Below are 23,908 nucleotides of genomic sequence, written 5' to 3'. Positions count from 1 at the left end.
TCCGCGAACACGTTCAAGCTGGTTTGATTCGTCTAATACCGATCCCCTCGGCTTTGCAGGTGGCTGATCTTTTCACAAAGGCTCAACACTCTCCACAACTTAGGTTTTTGATTAGCAAACTAAGCTTGAGGAATTTGTGCCAAGCATAGTTTGAGGGAGGGTATTAAACTCACTAATTCAAAGTTTCAATGGAAGAAGAAGAAGAAGAATTACAGGAACAATGGAAGTTTGCGGTACAAGAGGAAGAGGGAGACCTTTTGGTTTCCAGAGAGAAGAAGAAGAGTTTGTCAGGGAAGTAAATGAGTTTGGATTACCCAAACTCTTATCTTCCGTAAATAAAAAGCCAAATTGCTTAAGGGCAATTTAGCCCTTACAACAACAATAAGGGCGTCATGGTAATTTCCCATTGATAGCACATTCCAAAAGCATTCCACCTCCTTATGATGGACCACCCTTACTCAATCAAAGCTCAAGCAAATCATCACCATCCATTTTGATCAAGGTCATCATAGGGCTCTATTGTGGACACTTGTCTTGTCCTTTATTTTCTTAATTACCAAGTTTGCTTGGTGACCACACCCAGCAAATATATAAAATAATGATTGTAAATATTAATTCCTCAATGAGAATATGTTAATCTTGTGATTCACTCATTCAAATTATTACATACAATTAGAAATATTGTCTACCTACCAGGTTGTTAAACACAACTGTAGATTCATATTTCTTCTTATTTTTTCTTAAACATATATAAAAGATAGATTACACACTTTCCATATTAACATATAATTAATAGTAATTAATCACACAACTAGATCCCCATTAATTTAGAAAAGGGATAATGACAATAATGCTAAGTTGTGCAGAATCACCCATCTTATCATAAGATGGAACTGCAATGGCATGAACACCACCATCACCTGAATCAATCCAATACGACACCGTAGTTGGTTTACTCCCTTCTGTAAAAGATACCTCATTCATCCCCATATATTCCTTCAAATTTAAAGAACTCAAATTGACTTCATTCTCAGAACGAGATTTTCCAATCTCACTTTTCTTCCAGTTCTGAACCATGATTACATTTGGAGATTCTTTCACAAGAAGAACAAATTCTGATGAAGTTTTACCTTTTCCGAGTTTCTTCTCAGCTTCCTCAAGGCAAAACAATCCAACATTCTCATTCAAATCAACCATTTCAGTACTTATGATGTTCTTAAAGATGATAGTTTGGTTGAGTTTCTCTCTAGCTGCAGAGGGAAATAGGGTATTGAGATTTGCACTTGGTGCCTTCAGGTTTGGGATGTAAAATATTGGCAATTTTGCTTCATTGTTTTTGGGGAGAATATCCCTGTGAATCTTTGCCCATTTCTCCAGGAAATTATCCGTTATTAAAATATCTGCAAACAAAAGACTACAGCTTATCCCAATTGAGTATCCACCGCATTGGAAGTTAGTCACCTGCAAGTAATATCAACTTTTTTAGTTAAAAAACCCAAATTGAAGCCCTGTACAATACCGATCCATCTAACCATATGTTCAAAATTTCACTAAAAAATTAGTGTTGTTCATATTAGAACTCTTAACCAATTAATATTTCTATACATGAATCACTAATATTTCAGTTTAACAAATGATGCTTTTGATATGGATATCGATCTAAGGAGAGATCCGACCTAGGCATAATCCTTATACTTGTCCACCGTATCCTCCACGACATATTTGAGGACTCGAGCTCATGTTAGGATGGGAATCTATCTCGTAGAGTCATATGTTTTGAAGATCTATTCAACAGCTTGGAACTATTTCACAGTTTTAGGATTGGTCTTTTGTCCCATTTTTTTTAATGAAGACCTATGTAGTTATTTCTTTAGGGATAGATTTTGTCAATTATTGAATATGCTTTTAGTATTTTGTTTTGTAGCCTATAAATATGTAGCTTCAGATTGTAAAAAGATCATCTTATTATTATCAATTGAGATATTTTCTCTCAAAGATTCAACCTTTCTTTGAAGGCATGCTCTTCTCTGGGAATTTTCTTTAATCCCTAAGCTTGAGAATCCAGTTTTATTGGTTTAGGTCGAAAAATTCACATTTCTTTCGCGCAACCTCCTCTCGATTTGTATCAAATAGTATTACAGCTTCATTGTTTCCCGACCAAAAAACCTCTTTGATGATATGGTCCAACAAAGAGTTACTTTAGAACACATGGAAGTGCTTGACAAGCAAATGGAAGATTTAGGCAAGAAGCTCGTACTGAATCTCAAGTCATAAAAGATAGAGTCACCACCCTATAAGAAAGCTTATAGAGGTGATTAAACATAACTAACCCCCGATTATGAATCTTCTAGACGGAGCATGAAATGTGTAAGCACCCTAGAGTTCCAATGAGGGAACAACGTAGTACCCGGAGGAAAAGCCTCCACTACAACAATCTCAAGGTTTTGTGGAGGATCTGAAATGCCTCAAACATTGTGAGGTAATAGATCCTTACTTATTTACAATGACGACAATGAGGATGAGGAAGTGTACAATGAAAGGGGTGATTTTGACTACAAAAGAGGCAATTTTGAGCCTGAAAAAGAGAACATTGAATATATGAGTTAAAATGCTCATTACCATTATAGAAATGGAAGAGGCCTTAGAAGCACATAAGTTCCTAGATAAGAATGTCGATGCAGGATAGTGATGAGAATGTCGAGCTCAAAGTCGATCTACCAACACTATGAGGAGATATGGATATTGATGGCTATCAATTGAATGAGGTAAAATATCCTTGAATACTTAAAATTCTCATTAAAAAATTAAAGGCTTCTAACTATTACATTTATATCTAAATACTAGGATTGTTAATCAAGTAAACTTAATGAGCAAGGAAAAAAATGAGACAAGTGTCTTGATGATGGCCATTTGATCACAACCATTGTGATGGATGGTGGAGATGCCTTTGGGATGCAATTGGATGTGATAGGGGACACTACAATGTAGTGGACCTCTTCTAGAATGTGCCATTGGGTTGGAAAAGACGAAACTGCCCCTGGCTGGAGCAAAAGGACCAAACTGCCCTTGGATGTCTGTTTGCATGTTGATAAGGAGAACTTAAAGTCTTGTGATTTGTACTTGGACATTTAATCACTTCATCATTCTTTCCAGAAGGAAAACCAAGAGTCTCTCCTCTCCTCTTCTTCTCTGGTTATTCGAACTGTTCTTCTTCTTCTTCTGTAAATGTTTGCCAGAAACCCTATCTTTAATCTTGTATCTTCAATATCCTCCCTCAAACTAGACTTGATACATGTTCTTCAAGCCTAGTTTGCTCAAAAGAAACTTTAACTGCGGCGAGTGTTGTGCTTTGGTCAACAAATCGGCGAGTTGTAAGGCGGACAGAATCGGCATGAGGCGGATAAGGCCGGCCTGGACTCTCTCGCGAACAACATGGCAATCGATGTCTATATGCTTCGTTCTTTCATGGAAGACGGGGTTCTGGGAAATATGCATGGCTGATATGTTATCGTAGAAGAGGAGAGAGGCGGTGGTTGGAGGTGAGTGCAGATCTCGGAGGAGATTAGTGAGCCAATGAAGCTCGCAGGAGGTGGAAGCCATGGCGCGGTACTCTACTTCCGACGAAGACCTTGAGACCGTGTTTTGCTTCTTCGATCTCCATGAGATCAAGGCGGATCCGAGAAAGACTGCGTACCCAATCACCGATCTTCGTGTTTCCGTGCAATTTGCCCAGTCGGAATCCGTAAAAGCCTGCAGCTGAAGTTCGTTAATGACGGGAAAAAATAACCCTAGCCCAACAGTCCCTTTGAGGTAATGTAACACCCTCTGAGCTCTGCTTTGATCTTCTGTGGTTTGTTGTACAAGACATTGAGATAACTGATTTACAATGAATGCAATATCTGGTCTTGTATGTGTAAGGTAGATTAATTTTCCAATGAGCTGTCTGTAGGGTGTATTATCTCGTAGTAGTGTTTCGTTTTGGCTAGGCTTATAGTTTGGTAGTGCTGGGGATGAGGCTGGCTTACAGTCAATGAATCCCATTTCTTATAGCAGCTCTAATGTATATTTTCTTTGTGTCATGTGGAGGCCGTGGCTGGTGTGTGAGAACTCGAAACCAAGGAAGTAGTGTATGATCCCCAGATCCTTGATACTGAAGATGTCATTCAGACGATTTTTGACCATGGTGATGGCATGCATGTCACTTCATGCCAGTATAACATCGTCTACATAGACCAAGATTGTGGTCATGTGTTCTGACTTGGCCTTGGTAAATAAGGAAGGATCTGTTGTGGATTGAGTAAAACCCCTTTGTTTGATAGTTGCCGTGAGCTTGGCATTCCATTGTCGTCCAGCTTGCCGAAGCCCGTACAGGGCTTTTTTTTAAGTTTGCAGACTTGCTTGCTGTGTAGCGGCTCAATCCCCAGAGGCAGTGTAGACATCTTCATTTAGATCCCTATGCAGGTAAGCATTGTCTATGTCTAGTTGGTGGATGTGCCAATTCCTTTTAATGGCTAGAGTTAAGAGTATTATGATAGTTGTAAATTTTGCAACAGGAGCAAATGTTGCCGTGAAGTCAACGCCCTCCTGATGGGTATACCCTTTCACCACCAGTCTGGCCTTGTACCTCGAGACGCTGCCATTCGCTTTATGCTTTATCTTGTAGACCCATCTGCATCCTATGGGTCTTTTCCCTTCAGGAAAATCGACCAGATGCCATGTTTGATTTGCCTCTAGGGCTACTAGCTCAGTTTTCATAGCTTTCACCCAATTCTGGTCTGACTGAGCTTCTATGAATGTTGCATGTTCTTTGTGACAAGTGAGGTTAAGGGAAAAAACTTTCTTGGCCGGGGAGAGCTTCTCATATGAGAGGTGTTTGGAAAGCACATGTGGGGAATTTGTAAGACAAGGCAATGACGAACCTTGTATTAGGGCCAAATGATAATTTCTGAGATAAGTTGGTGTTCTTCTGGTTCTTTGTGGTCTTTTATTTGCTGGTTGGGTGTTCATATTCTGTGCTTCTATGGGTTCATGATTGTCTGTATTTACTGCATCCACATGCTGTGTTATCTCTGGTATTCTTGCTTGGGTGTCTGTGTCTGGGATTTCTTCCTCATCGTCAAACATGGTTGCGGTGTGCAACGAGTCTAATTCTTCCTCACTGCAAAACTGTTCTGTAATTTGATTTGCTTCTGAAAATGGGAAGTATTGCTCAAAAAATTTGACATGCATGAAAAAGAAAAGAATGTTAGTGTTTAAATTGAGGAGTTTATATCCCTTTGTGCCATGCCTGTATCCCGTGAATGCACATCTGATGGCTCTTTCTGTGAATTTGCTCTTGTGTCTGTCTAGTGATGATGCATATGCTAAGCACCCGAAAACCTTGAGATCCTTTGAGTTGCTTTTTTCTCTGTACAACCTCTGATAAGGGGTTTGTCCTAGGATAGGTGTCGAAGGTAGCCTATTTATGAGATAGACCGCATGACTGACCGCCTTGGGCCAAAACCTTTTGGGCAAAGAACTTTGAAACATGAGTGCCCTTGTGGTATTCATGATGTCTAAATGTTTCCTTTCTACCCTGCCATTTTGTTGTGGTGTCTCTGGACATGATGTTTGATGTATGATTCCGTTTGTAGCGTAAAAATCCTTCATGATGAACTCAGGGCCATTGTCCGTTCTAATCATCTTTATGTCTTTGTTGAACTGTGTTCTTGCGTACGCGCAGAATTGTTGTAGTGCTATGCTTGCTTCCCCTTTCGTTTGCATTAATGTTACCCATGTATACCTGCTATGATCGTCAAGTATAGTTAGGAAATAACGCTTGCTAGAGTATGATTCTATGGCAGGACCCCATATGTCCACATGTATTAAGTCAAAACACTTTTTTGCTATGCTATGACTGTTTGAGAATGATGTCTTTTTCTATTTGGCTTTTTGGCAAATGTCACATGGTATTTCTTTAGATGAATCAATGTCATTACAAGGTAAACTGAGGCCTTTCATCCTCTCGTGAGAGGGGTGGCCGAAACGCTGATGCCATACATTTGCTTTAATTGAAAAAACAGAAAAATGACTACTAGGCAATGGGTACTCTAAATAGTAAAGGCCTTCATGCTCCTTAGCCAAGCTAATCCTCTCCCAACTTGTTGTGTCCTGTATCACACATATGGACCCAGTTATCACAACGCATAATTCACCGGTGTCTAGCAATTTACTAGTGGATATGAGGTTGTAATCAAATGCGGGTATACACATGACATTATGCAAAACGAGTCGCGGACTTAGGGTCACAGTACCAACATATTCTGCCTTGACCTTTTCTCCATTAGGCAGGTTTACCCAACATTTGTCAATTTTTGTGTATGAAGTGTATAGTTTCGTGTCACAAATGATGTGGTACGTGGCTCCTGTGTCTATTATCCAGCATGATGAAACAGAGTTAGGGTTTAGGCTTTTACCAGAACTGTCTCCCTTGACAAAGGTGTTGACGCTACTACCTGAGGCTGGGGCCTTTCCTGAATGGCTCAGTGGCAATAGGGCAACTAGCATCTGATACTGGTCCTTGGTTAGAGTGAACGGTTCTGCATTTGCCTGCCTGTTATCTTCCTCACCAGAGTCCCCATCGTCTCTGCCCTGATTCACTGTTGAGTTGGCCTTGGGTTGATTGGTTCTGAAAAGATTCCCTCCTTTGTTTCTATTCCCATAGTTCATCAGATAGCCATGTTTCTTGAAGCATATGTCTTCAGTATGACCTGTATTTCCATAATAAGTGCACAAGGATGTATTTCTATTGTTTTTTTTCCGATTCGCATACCTTGGGTTATTGTTTCGATTGTTGTTTTGTCTGCCCTGTGTGTTAGTGAAACCTACGAACGGATTGCTTTCATTTCCCTCTGCTTGTTTGACAGGTACTAAACCAATCTGTCGTTCATGTTGAATAGACAAGGCATAAACCTTATTGAGCAACGACAATGGCTCCATGAGGAGTATCTGTGAGCATACGGTGGAGTACGATTCATTCAATCCTTGTAAAAATATGATTACTTGGTCTGCGTCTTGTTGATCTTGCAAGGCCTTGAACGCGCCGCAGCTGCACGCCGTCCGACAGGTACATTTGGGCATAGGTTGCAGGTTCAATAGTTCATCATAAAGTATCTTTAGATTGGTGTAATATTCAGTAACATTTCTGTTACCTTGTTTCAGGCTATGGATCTCGCGCCGGAGTTCCAAAATCCTCAACGAATCTGCCTGAGCAAAACGCTCCTTCAGATCAGCCCATATCTGATCCGCTTTATCCAACCACATAATGCTTCGAGCAATGGAGGGGGAAATAGCATGGTTTATCCACGAGATGACCATGTTGTTGTATCTCTCCCATTGGTTGTACATTGGATCATCCAAAGCTAGCGCCTTGATAGTTCCATCAACAAATGAAAATTTGTTATTGGACATGAGGGCAACCTTAACGGCCCGAGACCATTGATGGTAGTTAGATCCAGAAAGCTCCTGCGAGACGAGGGATAAGGCCAGAGTTTCATTAGGTGGAAGGTGGTAGGGACTGCCAGAGTTGATTATAGGAGCAGCCATTTGTGCTTACTCAAAAGATGAGAAGATTCAGAATTGCTCTGGTACCATATTAATTGAATGAGGTAAAATATCCTTGAATACTTAAAATTCTCATTAAAAAATTAAAGGCTTCTAACTATTACATTTATATCTAAATGCTAGGATTGTTAATCAAGTAAACTTAATGAGCAAGGAAAAAAATGAGACAAGTGTCTTGATGATGGCCATTTGATCACAACCATTGTGATGGATGGTGGAGATGCCTTTGGGATGCAATTGGATGTGATAGGGGACACTACAATGTAGTGGACCTCTTCTAGAATGTGCCATTGGGTTGGAAAAGACGAAACTGCCCCTGGCTGGAGCAAAAGGACCAAACTGCCCTTGGATGTCTGTTTGCGTGTTGATAAGGAGAACTTAAAGTCTTGTGATTTGTACTTGGACATTTAATCACTTCATCATTCATTCGAGAAGGAAAACCAAGAGTCTCTCCTCTCCTCTTCTTCTCTGGTTATTCGAACTGTTCTTCTTTTTCTTCTGTAAATGTTTGCCAGAAACCCTATCTTTAATCTTGTATCTTTAATAATGGCTTTCTGTATTAGACATCAGAGGTGGAAAGGTTCTTTGAATATGCTGACATACTAGAGCATAGGAAAGTGAAGTTGGCAGATTACCAACTAAAATAAGGAGCAACATTTTGGTGGGATCATGTGTCCAAGATAGAATGAAAGGTGGAAGGAATCCAATAAGATCTTGGTAGCGGATGAGAGCCATGTTGAGGGAAGGGTTTTTATCACCGTAACACAGGAAATACATATTTAGTTCCATCAATGTTGTTTGAAAGGAACTTAGAGTGTCCAAGATTATACTACCGAGTTCTTGAGACTACCCTCCATAGCTTAACTCATTGAGTCGAAGGTCTAGAGAGTTTCTCATTAACTAGGGGGAATGTGAACCAACATTCAGGAAAAGATTAGCATCCAGATGATTCTAAGAGTATAAGATGAGCTAAAAAACCAGTAGAGTTATCTGAAAAAGAATAGAGGGTCATTCCTTTGCAAGGGATAACCCTAAGCGGATAAGGGAAGGACTGGGGCTAGACCTAGCGGAATAAAACCTATATATGGAGGGAGAATGTCAAAAGAAGAAGGATGTAGAAAGAGATTGGTCACCCCTTAGCCAAGGTTGTAAAAGACGCTAGGTGCTAGTCAGGCGGACATGGTCCTTATTGATTAATCGCGGATTAATCGGATTTGTACTTTTTGTATTTATTTATTTTTTATTAAATAAAGGATAATATAAATACAATTAATATATGAATTATACTATGTAAAAATAACAATATAAAATATTTAGGATAAAAAAATACATATTTTTAATATTATTTATATTAATTTCCTTAAAAAAATAACAAATAGATCAATAAAATAACATTTATAACAAAATGTGTCAAAATAAAATAAAATAAATATTCTTAAAAATACATGTGATAGTTTAAGGTTTTTTTGTTTTTTGTTATTTAATATTTTATTTAAAATAAAAAAAAATTGACATAAAATTTAACGGCTAATTTTTTCAAAAGGACCGCCTGGGATTGCATGGGAGCCGCTTATGACCGCTTGGGAGCCGCCTAGACCCGTCTAGGAGGAAAAAAATCGGTAAACCAATTTATACCGTCCGACTAGTTGAAATCGGGACGGTGTTCTAAAAATCACCGCCTAGGCAGCCACCTTGGCCGATTTTTTAGAACACTGGACCCAACTATCGTTCAAAAGGATGTCCTCAGAGGCGAATTTCCAATTTAGTAGGTAGATGTGAAGAAGATGATAAAGATGATAGGGTATACTATGAACCGATCATTGAGGATGACTATTCCGAAGAAGGATAACATCAAGTTGTGTTAGTCATTAGATGAACCCTAGTGTAAAACAATATAGATGAAGGCAATTGACACCAGCTATTTCGGACTCATTATTTGGTCTGCAGTGGAAAATGCAATGTCATCATTGTTAGTGATAGCCAAGTGAATTCCATTAGTCATTCACCCTTAATATTCGACTCAACGCCTGAAATTCATTTGAATCCATATAACATTGGGTGGATTCTTAGAATATGAGGCCTTCACGTCACATAGAGGTGTCAGCTACTCCTCACCATTAGAATGTATTTGGACGAGGTGTACTATTATGTGGTGGATATGGATGCCCATGGCTGTTAGATCGAAATAACAGTACAAGTTCACAAAAGATAGTGTGATAACAATCCTTACTCTAATGAGAGAGGATGTGGACAAGAAAACTAAGGTGACGCTAGTGAAATCTCTCAATCGAAAGTCCTTTATAGGAGAGCATTCCACATATCGACCACTATACTTATTAATGATCAATCTAGAGAATCAAAAGTTACGAGTGGGTGAAACCAACCAAGAGACTATCAGGAAACTCATGGAAGAATTCATGATGTTTTATTCCAAGATTACCGATCATGTGCGATATCCATCATAATTTTGACCTAATAATTGGTGATGGTCTGTCGGATCTCCTACACTATCAAATGAGTCCTCTTCGAAGCTATGAAGAAATGCATGGACAAACTATTGCAGAAAGGGAAATTCCAGGAGAGCATCAGTCTTTGCGCGATATGCACATTCTTAATGCGTGAGAAGGATATGACATGACAGATGTGAGTAGACAGCCGAGCATTAAACAAGACTACAACCGAGTACAACTTCCCAATCCCTCATTTGGATGATATTCTAGATCAACTAAGAGGGTCGAAGGTCTTCTACATGATTGGCCTAAGGAGAAATTCTCATGAGATTCAGGTCAAGGCTGTGGACGAATGGAAGACAACTTTCAAGTTAAGGGAAAAATTATATGAGTTAATGGTTATGTCTTTCAGTTTGACAAAGGCGCCAAGTAGTTTCATGCACCTGATGAACCAGGTTTTGTGGTTTTTTATTGGAATTTTTTTGTGGTCTCATTTGATGATATATTAGTGCATAGCTAAACCATGGAAGAACATCAATACCACCTAAAGTTTGTGTTCGACTTCCTGGGAAAAACCAACTCTTCTTCAACACTAAGAAGTTCCAGTTCATGTTACAACATTGATATTCTTAGGTTACAAAATCAATGGAGAAGGAATCTAGGTGGATGAAGAGAAGGTCAGAAAAATCAGACAGTGGCATGAATCCATGAATGTTAGAGAGATCAGACGTTTCCATGGATTTCTTATGTTCTACCGCAATTTTATCGGAAACTTTAGTACTATTGTCTTCTTTTACTGAAGGCCTAAAGAAAGGACATGGTTTTAGATGGATGGAGAAAGATGAAAACATCTTTGCCTTAATCAAAGAAAATCTTAGTACCACATTTATCCTCGAATTTCCAAAATTTGATAAGCTATTTGAAGTAAAGTGTGATGCCATGAACTGACGTGTCCGACCAGTTTCTTCTAGTTCCCATTCTTGTAATTTGGGCTAGTTGTAGTAGAAGTTTATTTTAGCATAAAAAGGAAATTAGGTTGCTTGTTCTGTGTATTTGGCTTCTATTGATTGGGCTTTATTTTCCTTAATTGGGATTTAGTCTTTCTATTTAGTTGAGTGATTTTGTGTGCTAGTTTAATTAGATTATTGTGGTGAATTAGTTTGAATTGGGTTACAAATGGCTGAAGCAAAAGATCATAAAAATATCACTACAATTACATTTGGTACTACTAAAATTACAATTACAAAATTGATGGGTAGTAAGGATTACAGGCAATGGAAACAAACTATTAATATGTTTATTAACAACGCGGATCTGGAAAGTCATTTATCTGATGTTCCCCCACCGAAAACTAATATGGAGGCTAGAAAGGAATGAATGATGGAGCAATAAAAATGGATTAATATGATTCAGAATACTTTAGATCCCACTATTGATGATATTGCAACTCACTTTGACAATCATAGAATTCTAGGAATACCTTGAGTCAATGTATTCTAGTAAACAAGACTTGTCTCATATTCACAACTTGCTATTAAAGATATATCATGCTGAACAAAAAGGATGTACTTTTGTTCCAATATTACAATGATTCTGAATAAGGCTTTGAAGAGAAATGAGCTCAATTCCCTATTGTTGTTGATATTAAAAGTACGCAAAGGGAACATGTGTTTACTCATTACTTTCTAGCTTGCCTCGACCCTACCTATGAAGTAGCATGCTCCTATATATTAATTAGTGGAAAATTTCCATCCTTTTTCGAACTCTACGGTTGGTTGATCCCTATTTGTAAGGGTGGTGAAATGGAAATGACTCAAGATACAACGACCTTAGTTAGAAATGCAAATCATGGGGGGAAGGATGGTCACCCAAACATGGTTGGGAATCATATCTCTTTTAAATGTCATTATTGTGGAGGTGAGGGACATATCAAGAAGAATTGTTAGAAATTTCACGGAAAGCCTCCACAATACCCTCGACACACCACCACTAGGAAGTTTACTAACATAGCTGCTAATGATGGTATCTTACCATCTCATCCATCCTCTTTTCCAACCATCACTATTTCAATAGACCAATATGCTCGGCTCTAGAAACTATCCATCAATCATGATCAACAATAACTAACTTCCTCAACTATCATTAGCTGATACGAGTACTAATATTGCTTGCTTCTCCATATCATCTTGTAGTTGGGCTATTGACTCTGGTGCGACAGATTATATGATCGGCAACACATGTATTCTGTCTTTTTTCAATACTTCTGTCAATCTACCGTTTGTAACATTAGCTAATGGGTCTACAACTTCTTTAAATGGTCTTAGGACAGCCCATCCAACCTCCACACTTCCTTTATCCTTTGTTTTATGTCTATCTCAATTTTCCTTTAATCTATTATCAGTTAGCCAACTCACCAAAACCATTAATTGTTGTGTTGTTTGGTTTCCCACTTACTTCCTTTTTTAGGACCTTGGGACGCAACATATTATTGGTAGAGGAAATATGGTGAATGGCTTTTATGTTCTTGACACCTCTAATTTGGTGCCAATCAATTGTATGCATAAGCTCATCCTTGTTATAGCTCCATTATTAGTTTGGTCATTGATCTATTTCTGTATTATAAAAATTGTGTTACAGTCTTTCATTAAAATCTAATTTGGTGTGTGAAGCTCATCAGTTTGCTAAACCTCACAAATTATCGTATTCTCCATGTCTAAATAAACATGTGGATTTTTTTATTTGATTTAGTGCATAACAATGTATTGGGATTGTGTCCTCTCATATCAAAACTTGGTTATCCTTACTTTGTAACTTTTGTGGGCGATTATTCTCAAGAAACTTGGATTTATCCTTTAAAATGTTGTTCTGAATTATTTACTACTTTTTATGTCATTCATAATGAAATTCGAACACAGTTTACTAAAAACCTTTGGATTTTGCAAAGTGATAATGCTAAAGAATATACGTTTGACACCTTGCAGATGTATCTTTCTCAGTACGACATCCTCCATCAAACTTCTTCCATTGTTACCCCTTAGCCAAATGGAGTTGTTAAAAGAAAGAATCATCAATTGTTAGAAGTCACTAGAGCACTCATGTTTCAAATGCAGGTTTCAATGGTTTTCTAGACAGATAATGTTTCCACTGCCTTCTTTCTGATTATTTGTATGCCTTTATCTCGTTTTAATAGTCATATTCTATATTCTCTTTTCTTTCTCTCTCTTCTTTATTTTCTTAGACCTAAAGTCATTATGAAACCTAGATGAGACACATCATAAGTTTGTTGTCGCCTAACGGGCCAGTAACTTAGTGCCAAGTATGGGTTAGCTAGGTATGTTCTGAATCATGCTGAGGGACCATGAGTGAAGTGAAGGGATTACTACTCTCCTAAGTGAGAGATGATATCACATTCCATTGATAGGTGAGATTGAGAAGTGTACGATCATACCCAATGAGACAGTATGGTAACTGTTCATTTGAATCTTATCAGTTCATTGGGGATCAACGAACGCATTAGCATATAATGAGGGTGACAATGATCTTGCTGCATGCTAATCAAATATCCATTAGTAAAGGAATGTAATTAATAAGGTTGCTATTAGTTTCTCATTACCATATGTGTTATACTATTCAATCTACGATTTAAATGACTTGCTAGAGTTCATTTAATATATGGGATGGTAGATGGAATCAGGCCCACTACACACTAAAGAAATCATACTAAGTCCGTATGAGAAGTTCGAAATTAAATAAATATAACAGTTATATTTATTTTGAATATAAATTGATAGTTGTGCAAAATTGTAAAATGGGTTGTGGCTAATTTAATTGGATTAAAGTCAAACTAAGCTCATTCCAGTTGGACTAAATTAAATGCCCACATAATCAATGTAAATTAACATTATATATTAATTTACATAAATTAATTTAATACATAGTTATATGTATGTAAATATAATTTAGATTATGTTATATATATATTGATAATTAGAAAATAAGATAGTTAGATTATCTTAAACTAATTCAAAATATTTAATTATATGATAAGGGGACAATGAAGAGTGTTTTAAGGAAAAAAACTACACACTCCCACGTCTATATTCTAAGTAATTAGTAAAAATAAAAGATATAAAATAATCTAAGATAAATTCCAAAAGAATCTATATGTTTACACTTTTTATCAATTGCATGCCTATAGTTTTTTTTATCCAACCGGAGATTTGAGTTTTGTTACGACCAGAAGATGACTGAGGTATTTATGTTGCTAAAAACAATGATTTTTTTGTTGATATTTTTAAAATTTCAGTTAGCGATCTCAAAATTGAAAAATTCCAGGAAATGATGATATTCTAAGCAACTTCGATTCTTCAATTTTTTAATTTTAAGGTCATTTAGGTGTTTTTTGGTGAGGATGGATTAAGTGAATATTTAGAGAGAGAATGCTCGGAAAGTGATGATTTTGAAAAATAAAATATTTGTTTCTATAGTAAATGTGGCACTAAAAAACTTTAATTCTTGAAATTTCCCATTTTGAGGTCATTAATAGTCATTTTCATAATGTCAAACTAAAACATCATCGTTTTTAGCAAAGCAAACACCTCACTCCCCGTTTAGATAAAAAAAAAAACACAAGCATGCAATTAACAAAAAGTGTAACCACTTGAGATTTTGTTAGTTTACCCAATAATCAAAATAAGGATTAAAAATTTCGGGCACAATGCAGACAAATGATCTTACTAAGAGGATGGTTTGAGAGGTCCAAGTGATCAACGAAGAAGCTCGGAATCATTTGGAGAGCAAGAATGTCATGGTCAAGGAAATGGTGGATAAACACAGAAGCGATGTGCATTTCAATGTTAGGGATGAGGTGATAGTTTACTTAGGGAACGAAAGACTCACCCACAAGACCAGTAGCATGTTTTGGCCATGGAAGTATGAACATTATTAAGTTCTAATAAAGCTCGATCGTTACACATATGCCCTTGAGCTTCTAGATTGGTTAGGCAGAAATATTATTGTCTTTTAATGTCAATGATCTAAGTCCCTAGAAGTCGGATGAACCTCTAAACTACCTAGATGAAGGAAGGGGATCATGTCCTTTACAAGATAGGAAGAATGATGCGGACATCTATCGAATGAGTGAGGATCTGGCCTAGGAAGAATCTTTATGGTTGTCCACCGAATCCTCTAGGATGTATTTTAGGACTTAGACTAATATTAGGGTAATAATATGTGTCATCAAGTTTTATGTCTTATAGATTTGTTCAACTGGTTGCGTCAGCAAGCAATCTGTTTCAGAGTTTCAGGATTGATCTCATGTCCTCATTTCTTTCTTCTTGTTTTTTTTCTGAAAGAAAACCAATGTAATTATCTATGTAAGGAAAGATTTTCCAATCATATAAATACTTTGAGAATTTCGTTTTGTAGGCTATAAATATGTAGTTTTATATTTCTAAAAGGATCATCTTATTATTATCAAACTCAATATTAATTGAGATATTTTTTCCCAAAGGTTTAATCTTTCTTTGAAGGCTTATTCTTATTTGGAAAATTTCTTTAATTTCTTCAAGTTTGGTTTAAAGTCAAAACCTTCCCATCTTTAATTTCTTCAAGTTTGGTTTAAAGTCAAAACCTTCACATTTCTCTCTCAACATACTCTTGATGTGTATCAGCTTTCTATAATTAATAGGATAAATCATTTATTAGTACTTATATTTTTACATATTACACTAATCAATTCTTATGGTTTTAGAAATAATTATATAGTCTCTTGTGTTTTCATCAAATTTTTTAGTGTTTTTGTTAAAGTCAATGACTAAATAAAATTGGAAATGACAAAATTACCTTTTACCATATTTTTTTAATGATTGCATACTTGTTTTCCTATGTTATGATTTTTTCTTCTTTTCCATATACAGTAAAACCTCTATATAGGAATATTCTATACAGGAATAATCCCTATTACCAAACTCTATTTAATAATAACCTCTATATAGGAATATTCTATACATGAATAACCCCTATTATCAAACTCTATTTAATAATAAACTCTCAATTGTTATACAAATAGTCCGTTCCCAAGTATATTTCTATATAGGTTTTACTGTAATATTAATCTCTCGAATATGTAATAATTTATTTATCAAATTTTATATAATTATTGAACTTGAATTTTACTGGCATAACTTTACTTTATTACAAAAATATTGCAAACATATAAAATTAGGAGAGAAAAATAAAATTATATATGTGAACTTTTTATTTTTAATAAAATTTATGAACAAAATTAAATCAAATATAACTATAAAACATATTTCAAAATTTATAATAATATTTAAGATTAATTTAAATATATTATAATAAATAAATAAAAAATAAGAATAAAAAGTTAAGAGAAAAAATAATAGATTATCTATATATTAAATTAATACGTGTAAATTTATATATATATATATATATATATATATATATATATATAAAAGAAAATTTATTAGGAATATGTGATTAAATTTTTAAAAACTAAAAACATAAGTTTTTTCATCAACGATGGTTTTCACCTAGTAAGTGACTGATCAAGTGAATTTGATCCGTCACCGTTAAATTTAAACTTATTAAATATAAACCTTACGATAATTTTAATCTCCACTATATAATTGTAATAAGATCATATCTATCGGTGACGGACCAAATTTATAACTTATAAATTGTTTACCCACTATATAAACACTCAAGGTCAAGGTAAAGGGTTTCATGATTTTTTCAAAAGAAAATGAAAGTGCACAAACCTGAACATAGAAGAGTGGAGAAAACTGAGGAGTTTGTTCATCAATATCCTTCCAGAAAACAAGCTGAGATTCAGGCATTTCAACATCCTCCAAAGCAAGAAAATCTAGCAGAGAAATAGGAATGGTAGCTTCAAAAAGCCTAACACCACTGTCATTAGAAACAATCTCAAGATCACCATGCCCATCTTCACCTCTTCTTAAACGACCACTGAGCAAAGGCTCATCTTTGAGAGCTCTGCCTAAAGACTCCTTAATCCAGCCAGCAGCAACCCGGCCAGAACCTTGTTCCTCACAGAAGAAGATTATGTTAAGAGCAGCCTTGAAAATGGAAGATCCAATTGGCTCTTTGCCTGAAACTTTCAAAACCTGTCTTGGATCTGTTAGGGTGTATGGTGGCACTGTTTGGACAGCCTCTATTTGGGAGTTTGGGATTCCATGGGGCTTTGACATCTTTCTTATTTTGGGAGTTGGATATCTAATAAACTTTCCTTATGGAGTATGGTACTTATAGAGGCATACAGTTAACGAAAAAAAGGAAAAGTTTAATACATCAATATCAGTAGCCCTGGATTTGGTCCAAAAAACGATTGTATCCCAGAAACTTTGGTCTCCTTAATTTAGTTAAACTTATCTATCGGCCACTTAGAATTTATTTAAAGCAATCTATTTTTCCAGCTTGAATTCTTAAAAAGAAAACATTAGGGATATTGTTTGGTTGAGATGGCCGATTTTACAGGTGCGTGTTGTTCAAATTTTTTTCATATATCTATGTGTTATAACCTAATAAGTAGTCAAGAACCAATTTTTAAATACTATTCTAAAACTTTTCAAAATTAAGCTACATTGTGTTTAATATTCTTAATAAGTAAAAAAAATGGTCTTTTACACAAAACTCATGAATAGAATAGTATTTATACTTCAGTCAATATGGAGAATTTAATTAATAAAATATCAAAAACAGTAAATATATTTGAAAAATGTCAGTAGTTATGAATTTCAAAATTGTTGTATTCTAGGATTGTGACGTGATTTGCTTTAAAAAAAACTGATGTTTTTTAATTTGATAAAATTAAAATTATTTTTTGACCTAATTGTAGATACTTTTTAAGAATTGAATGTGAGTGTAAATTTCTCTAAAAAAAATTGTGTCTAAAAAAATCGGATTTAGAGGGCCTAACAGGTTAAAAAAATTTAGAAATTCGGATTTAATGAAGGCCTAACAGGTAAAAAAAAATTAGAATTTTAGATTTAGATAGAGCCTAATAGGACATGGGCCAATTTTAGGATGCTACTTCAGCACCCGATCTAAATTTCTTGGAGACAGAGCGGCCGGAACCACCACAACCTCAAATTTTATGGAGATAGGGGGACCGAAACTACTCGTGAGCATTGTGATTCTAGTGGCCAGAGCCTCTCTATATCTGCCCCTGCATATAAGATTCAAGTTTGCCCCTATAAGTTTTTTTTTTTTTTTGGGAAAGTGTAAATTCACATCTAACGAATAAAATAGTAAAATTTCGCCGCTAACTTTTCTAGGCATGATTAATTTTACCCCTAATAGCATCTCCGATAGGAGTTGCTATAAAGATCACACAAAATTAACTCATCATATTAAAGTATAATATTTTTATTTCCCAACTCATTCGCATCAATTTTGTCAACTTTTGTAAAAAAAAACTATAATAGTAAGCAACTTGAAAAATTGACATTATGACCCCACAAATCATTACTTTATATATAATTTATTTCATGAGAAATGTTGTCATAAAAATAGCCCAATAGTATACAACTAAATCATTTTTTTATATTAAAACAAAGGTAAGCAACCTTGTTAGAAGGTTGTCAAAAAGTGGCATCATTGTTTGAAAATTTCAAACACTCACTTTTCCAGACACCCTCTATTGGAAATGTTCTAATAGACATAAAATTTGAACAGATTGATTTACCATAATTTAACTAATCATTTAACTGTTATATCAGATTTTCTAAATATTAATTAAAATATTTATTGTGTTACAAATAGTTACAAAAAAAACTGCCAAAATATCAAAAATTAAATCTACAATATATAAATTAATCATAAAAAAAACTGCATAAAATATTCATTACGTTATTAACACATTTACAAATAACCTGAGAAAATAGACGAAATTGCTCAATTTATCGACAAACTTATTTAGAAAGTTCGATCTAACAATCAATTGATGGTCAAACTAGTCTGTTCAAATTTTCTACAAGATATGTGTAAAATTTATCATGCTTAAAAACATTAAAGGTAAAATTTAACTATTTCACACGTCATGAGTAAAGTTGCACTTCCCTTAGAACAATAGGAGCAAATTCAAAACATTTCCACCAATCTTTTAGTTTGACTCTTAAGTTAAAATTTTAGAAGCGAGAGTTAAAAACCGACTCCAATAGCCTCTCAGTGACTCCTCAAATCACTAAGAGCATCTCCAATAGATGGTGCTTGAAAGAGTGTGAGTTGGTGTGAGATTGGGTTCGCAACTTTCAAAGGGTTTCCACTATTGGAGTGATGGTGGGTGGCAAGGAAGGTTACCAATTTTTAGCAACCTTACCTTTAAGGTTGCAAAACTTTTTTTAATATAAAAAATGATTTACTTGATTACTATTGATTCACATTTTTTACGAGTCTCTCTCTCCTTTCACTATTGGTTGACAATATTTATAATTAAAATAAAGGGTAAATAATTATAAGAGCACCTTTAGTGGGTGTTACAATCTTGTTGTTTGTAACACCCAACCACTAGAGGTGTTATATCTTTATTGTTACAATTTTTGGGAAGTTACTTACTGAAATAACACACAAAATTTTAGATTGAAAATGTAATAAAAGAGATAGGAAAAAGAAGGTGAATAACACGCAAGCTCCATTTTAGAGGGTGGCAACCACGCTCTTTAAACTCTTGTATATTCAAGAGTTGTATTGTGTTTGAGTGGCAGACCACTGTCTGCCACTGCCACTCTTTTTTTTCCAGTACTTCTTCTTTTTTTTATAAATTAAATCAATTACTTTTTTACCTTAATTTTTTATTTGTGATTTTGAAATAACAAGAGATATAGTGGTGTGTAGTTTGTTGTGTATAGGTGGCATGTTATTGTAACAAGGGTTTGTTATAACCACTATGGGTGCTCTAAGATCTCTATGTTTTTACTTAACTCGTTAGTAGATCCATCATGTTACTATAAGATTTTTCGGTTTTACTTTAATCAACTCTTTAGTATCTTTATTTATTTTTATATATGAAAGTACATAATTACCCCTAATTATACAAATAAAATAACTTATCTTTTTAGTTTTCAAATTTAATCAAAATAGTTTTAATGAATTTGTGTAGTATATAGACACTGAAATTCTTATACTTATGTATATTAATTGTAAAAAGAAAATTATATTTCTTCTTCTCCTAAAAAAATCACTTTTATAATTTTATATTATTCTACTCCAATTTTAATAAATTTTTTACAATATTTATCATTCATTTTTTAATAAATAAGCTCTACACTACTAAATTAAAATTTATAAAATATAAAAATTAATAAAATAATTAACTAATATTAGAGAAATAATATTCGAGAGATTATTATTATGAAGGAAAAATACATAAAATAGAAAAAATGGATATGTTATTATTAAAACATATAGTAAATGGTAATTTTGGTATTTTAAATTTTATTTAATCTAATTTGACCATTCACCGAAAAATAAGGACTAAAGAGTTGACAAAAATAAAAACTGAGGGATTACATAATCATTTCTAAAAACATAGAGACTAACTAGTGTATTGTGTAAAAATATAGGGATCTTATAATTATTTATCCTAAAATAAATTATATATAAAGTAATTATTTGTTGGGTCATTATGGCAACTTTTAAAGTTGCTTACTATTGGAGTATTTTCTTAACAAAAGTTGCAAATAGTGATATGGATGATTCAATTAATAAAATATTATTTTTAGTACGATGTGTTAAGTTTTAACACTCTTTAAAGCAACCTTTATTGGAGATGTTCTAAGAGTATTCTCATCTCTATTATTGATGAGTATTTCTTCACTCATTGTCCCCTCCTTATTTTATTTTTATTAATAATTTATAATTGAAGAGTCAGTCTCCTCTCACTATTGGTAAATAGCATGATACATAATAATTTAAATGATAAAATAATAAATATACGGAGTGGATATGAGTAGTATTGTTGGAGATGATATGCATTAGTTATTTTTAGAAAATGAACTAAAAGCCTATTGGAGATGCTCTCATACTTTATCCCAAAAATTTGAAAACAATTACTAATTTTGAAGGCAATATATAAGATTTTGCTTCCACTTCGTGGCCTTTCAGTCTAATTTCCAAGATTTAAAATAACCCGTAAACTTTCTTCTTTAAATTCATATTTTCCATTCTTTGAATTTCATATTTATTCTGAATATGTGTTTAAAATTTTATAATTTATGTATAAATGAGTCAAATTTTATTATTTAGTCCAAAGTCTGTATAAGGTCATGCTGCGTTATGTTGCCCATAAACTTTCTTAAACTGATATATATTTAAATTTGTTCAACTAGTTTTTTTTTATCCTGTCACAATTACTTAAAAAGTAATTATGTCAGTTTAAATAATTTTATACCATGGCTCAAATTACACCTAAAAGTTACACTCCACTAGACATTTGTTACTTTATAGTTTTGATGGGTAAATTTTTTTTTTTTAATTAATCAAGAAGGATTGAAAACACAATTAATTATTAAGAAAATTAAATTTCAAATATAGACTTTATATGTGTCTCACTCTCCAGTGTGTCCCACCTTCCCTTAGCAATCCATCATTAATGTGTTCTACTCTCTCTTGTTGGGTGTGGTTTTTATCATAATTGGAGACAATTATTGTTTATAACTAAATTTACTTTTATTTTTTTTGATGAATATATTTATTTATTTTTACTTTTTTTAAGGGAATTTATTTTGATGTGGCATTCGCCATGCCTATGTCGTGTGAGTATGATCCAAACTCAATGGTTAATCGACTACATCCCTTTGCACATATCGACTACATCTCCTTACATATGAGATAGCTTTTCCTAGTAATTGATTAAAGGGTCATTTACTTAGAAACTAGTTAAGATTCTCATTTCTTTTATGTAGGATGAGAATGTTTAATTTCCTTCTATATTTTTCCAAACAATTTCAAGTGGTTCACTTTGAGCATCGATTTCTCATTCATCACTTGTCCGTTTAAAGGTTTATAATATATCATTAAAAAGATCTCATTGCATAGAATACATTGACATATTTCAAGTTATTCTAAAATTTATTTATCCATTATATATTTAAGCCTCAAGTTCATAAAAAATAACAAACCAAAAGTTGTCAATAATTTATTTTGGATATATATAATTTATAAAAATAATTTTAAATTAATTATATATGTTTAATATATATATATATATATATATATATATATATATATTATTTATTTATTACGTCATTTGATTCGATCAATCCGAGTCATCCGATCCAACTAAATGACCCATAACCCAATTATCAATCTCATTTAATATCTGGTCCAGTTCTCATAATATTGATAAATAGCACATTTACTCGGTAACTAGTTAATGTGGTATGCTTAATAGAATAAAAATCGAAGAGAAGAAACTATTAAGTATTGATTGTGTTAGGAAATTCATCCTTGAGTTTTTAAAAAAAAAATTGTATTAAATAGTTAAATATTTATAATTTTAAATTATTTTGATATAATTTAGTGATTATAAACTGTTTAAAATGTTTCAAAATATTATTAAAATAATTATAAATAACTTTTCAAAATATATTTATAGCTTTGGTTTAAGGAAAAATTTATTTGAAAGACACATCAGTCGAATTAAATAACTATTAAATCTTTCCATTCAAATTTATTGTTAAATACAAATAAAATTAACCTTACTTGATAATATTATAAATAAAATTGCATTATAAATTTGAATACAATCCTTTAATCATATACTTCAACTCCCAATTGTCCAATATTATCGGCACCTTTGATCAATTAAAATTCTGAGACCAAATTAATCATTCAAGAAATTAATTGAAAACTGGCTAAATTATTCAATCTAATTAATAAAATAAAATCTCAAGTCACAATTAATATCCCATGTTCTTAATTAATTACGTTTATCTCATTTCATTTTCATTTCATTATGAATTATGTGAATTAGTTGTTTGTTTGGTTAATGAAAGGATGCGACAGCTGCGGCACCCACGGGGCCTCTGATCTTTCGTTTTCTTTCTTTTAGGAAAATATATTCATTTTCGTTTTCAAATCAAGAAAATATATACATAATCAATTAAAATTAATTTGATTTTAATTTTAATTTGAGTGGTTAAGGATCTCCATTCCCTTAAAATAAAAATCTCGAATTCGAATTTTAGTGTACGTAGAAATTTTAATTGACAAAGCATCCATCTAAAGAGCGATTGACGAGCATCAAACCAAAAAGTCGAATAAATTCGATATTTTCGAAAATTTCATGATTCTTTTTTGTACAAATACAAATTTAAGTAAATTATGTTTAAGTAATGAACCATTAAAATGCCAGTAACTACATTATCATAACGTAACTTTACTTGATATCTACACTATGGAGTATATTTTAAATATAACTTATCGTAACGTAATGTAACATAGTATAACTTAACTAAACTTAACGTAACGTAACATAATATAAGATAGTGCAACTTATCGTAACATACTGTAACATAACATAATATAATATAGCGTAACTTATCGTAACATAACTTAGAGTAACGTAACATAATGTAATGTAACTCTACGTGACGTGACATAACGTGACGTAATATGACATAACGTCACATAACGTAATGTAACGTAACTTAGCGTAACTTATCATAATATAATTGAGGCCTAATACATCACCAACTCCCTAAACTTGTCTAAAATAGTAGATTGGCTCTCTGAACTTCGCAAGTGTCTCATCAGCTCCCTAAACTTGTCCATAAAAGTAGATTAGCTCCCTGAACTTTGCAAGTGTCTCA

The 23,908-nt window shown here is 33.6% G+C and overlaps 1 protein-coding gene across 1 annotated transcript; it reads right to left on the bottom strand.

Moving 5' to 3' along the window:
• Window positions 1–615: 615 nt before the first annotated feature.
• On the bottom strand, window positions 616–17,322 carry LOC136209524 (uncharacterized). The gene is made up of 2 exons (XM_066001019.1): window positions 16,838–17,322; window positions 616–1,461 (listed from the first exon to the last, which is right to left on the bottom strand). The coding sequence occupies exons 1-2, from the start codon at window positions 17,285–17,287 to the stop codon at window positions 823–825; spliced, it is 1,089 nt and encodes a 362-aa protein (XP_065857091.1). The 5' UTR covers window positions 17,288–17,322; the 3' UTR covers window positions 616–822.
• Between the last annotated feature and the right edge of the window lie 6,586 nt (window positions 17,323–23,908).

The sequence above is a fragment of the Euphorbia lathyris genome, chromosome 1, assembly GCF_963576675.1.
Source record: "Euphorbia lathyris chromosome 1, ddEupLath1.1, whole genome shotgun sequence".
In the NCBI taxonomy this organism is placed as follows: domain Eukaryota; kingdom Viridiplantae; phylum Streptophyta; class Magnoliopsida; order Malpighiales; family Euphorbiaceae; genus Euphorbia; species Euphorbia lathyris.
The sequence above is the reverse complement of the archived record's forward strand: the minus strand, read 5'-3'. Positions and strand labels throughout refer to the sequence as shown.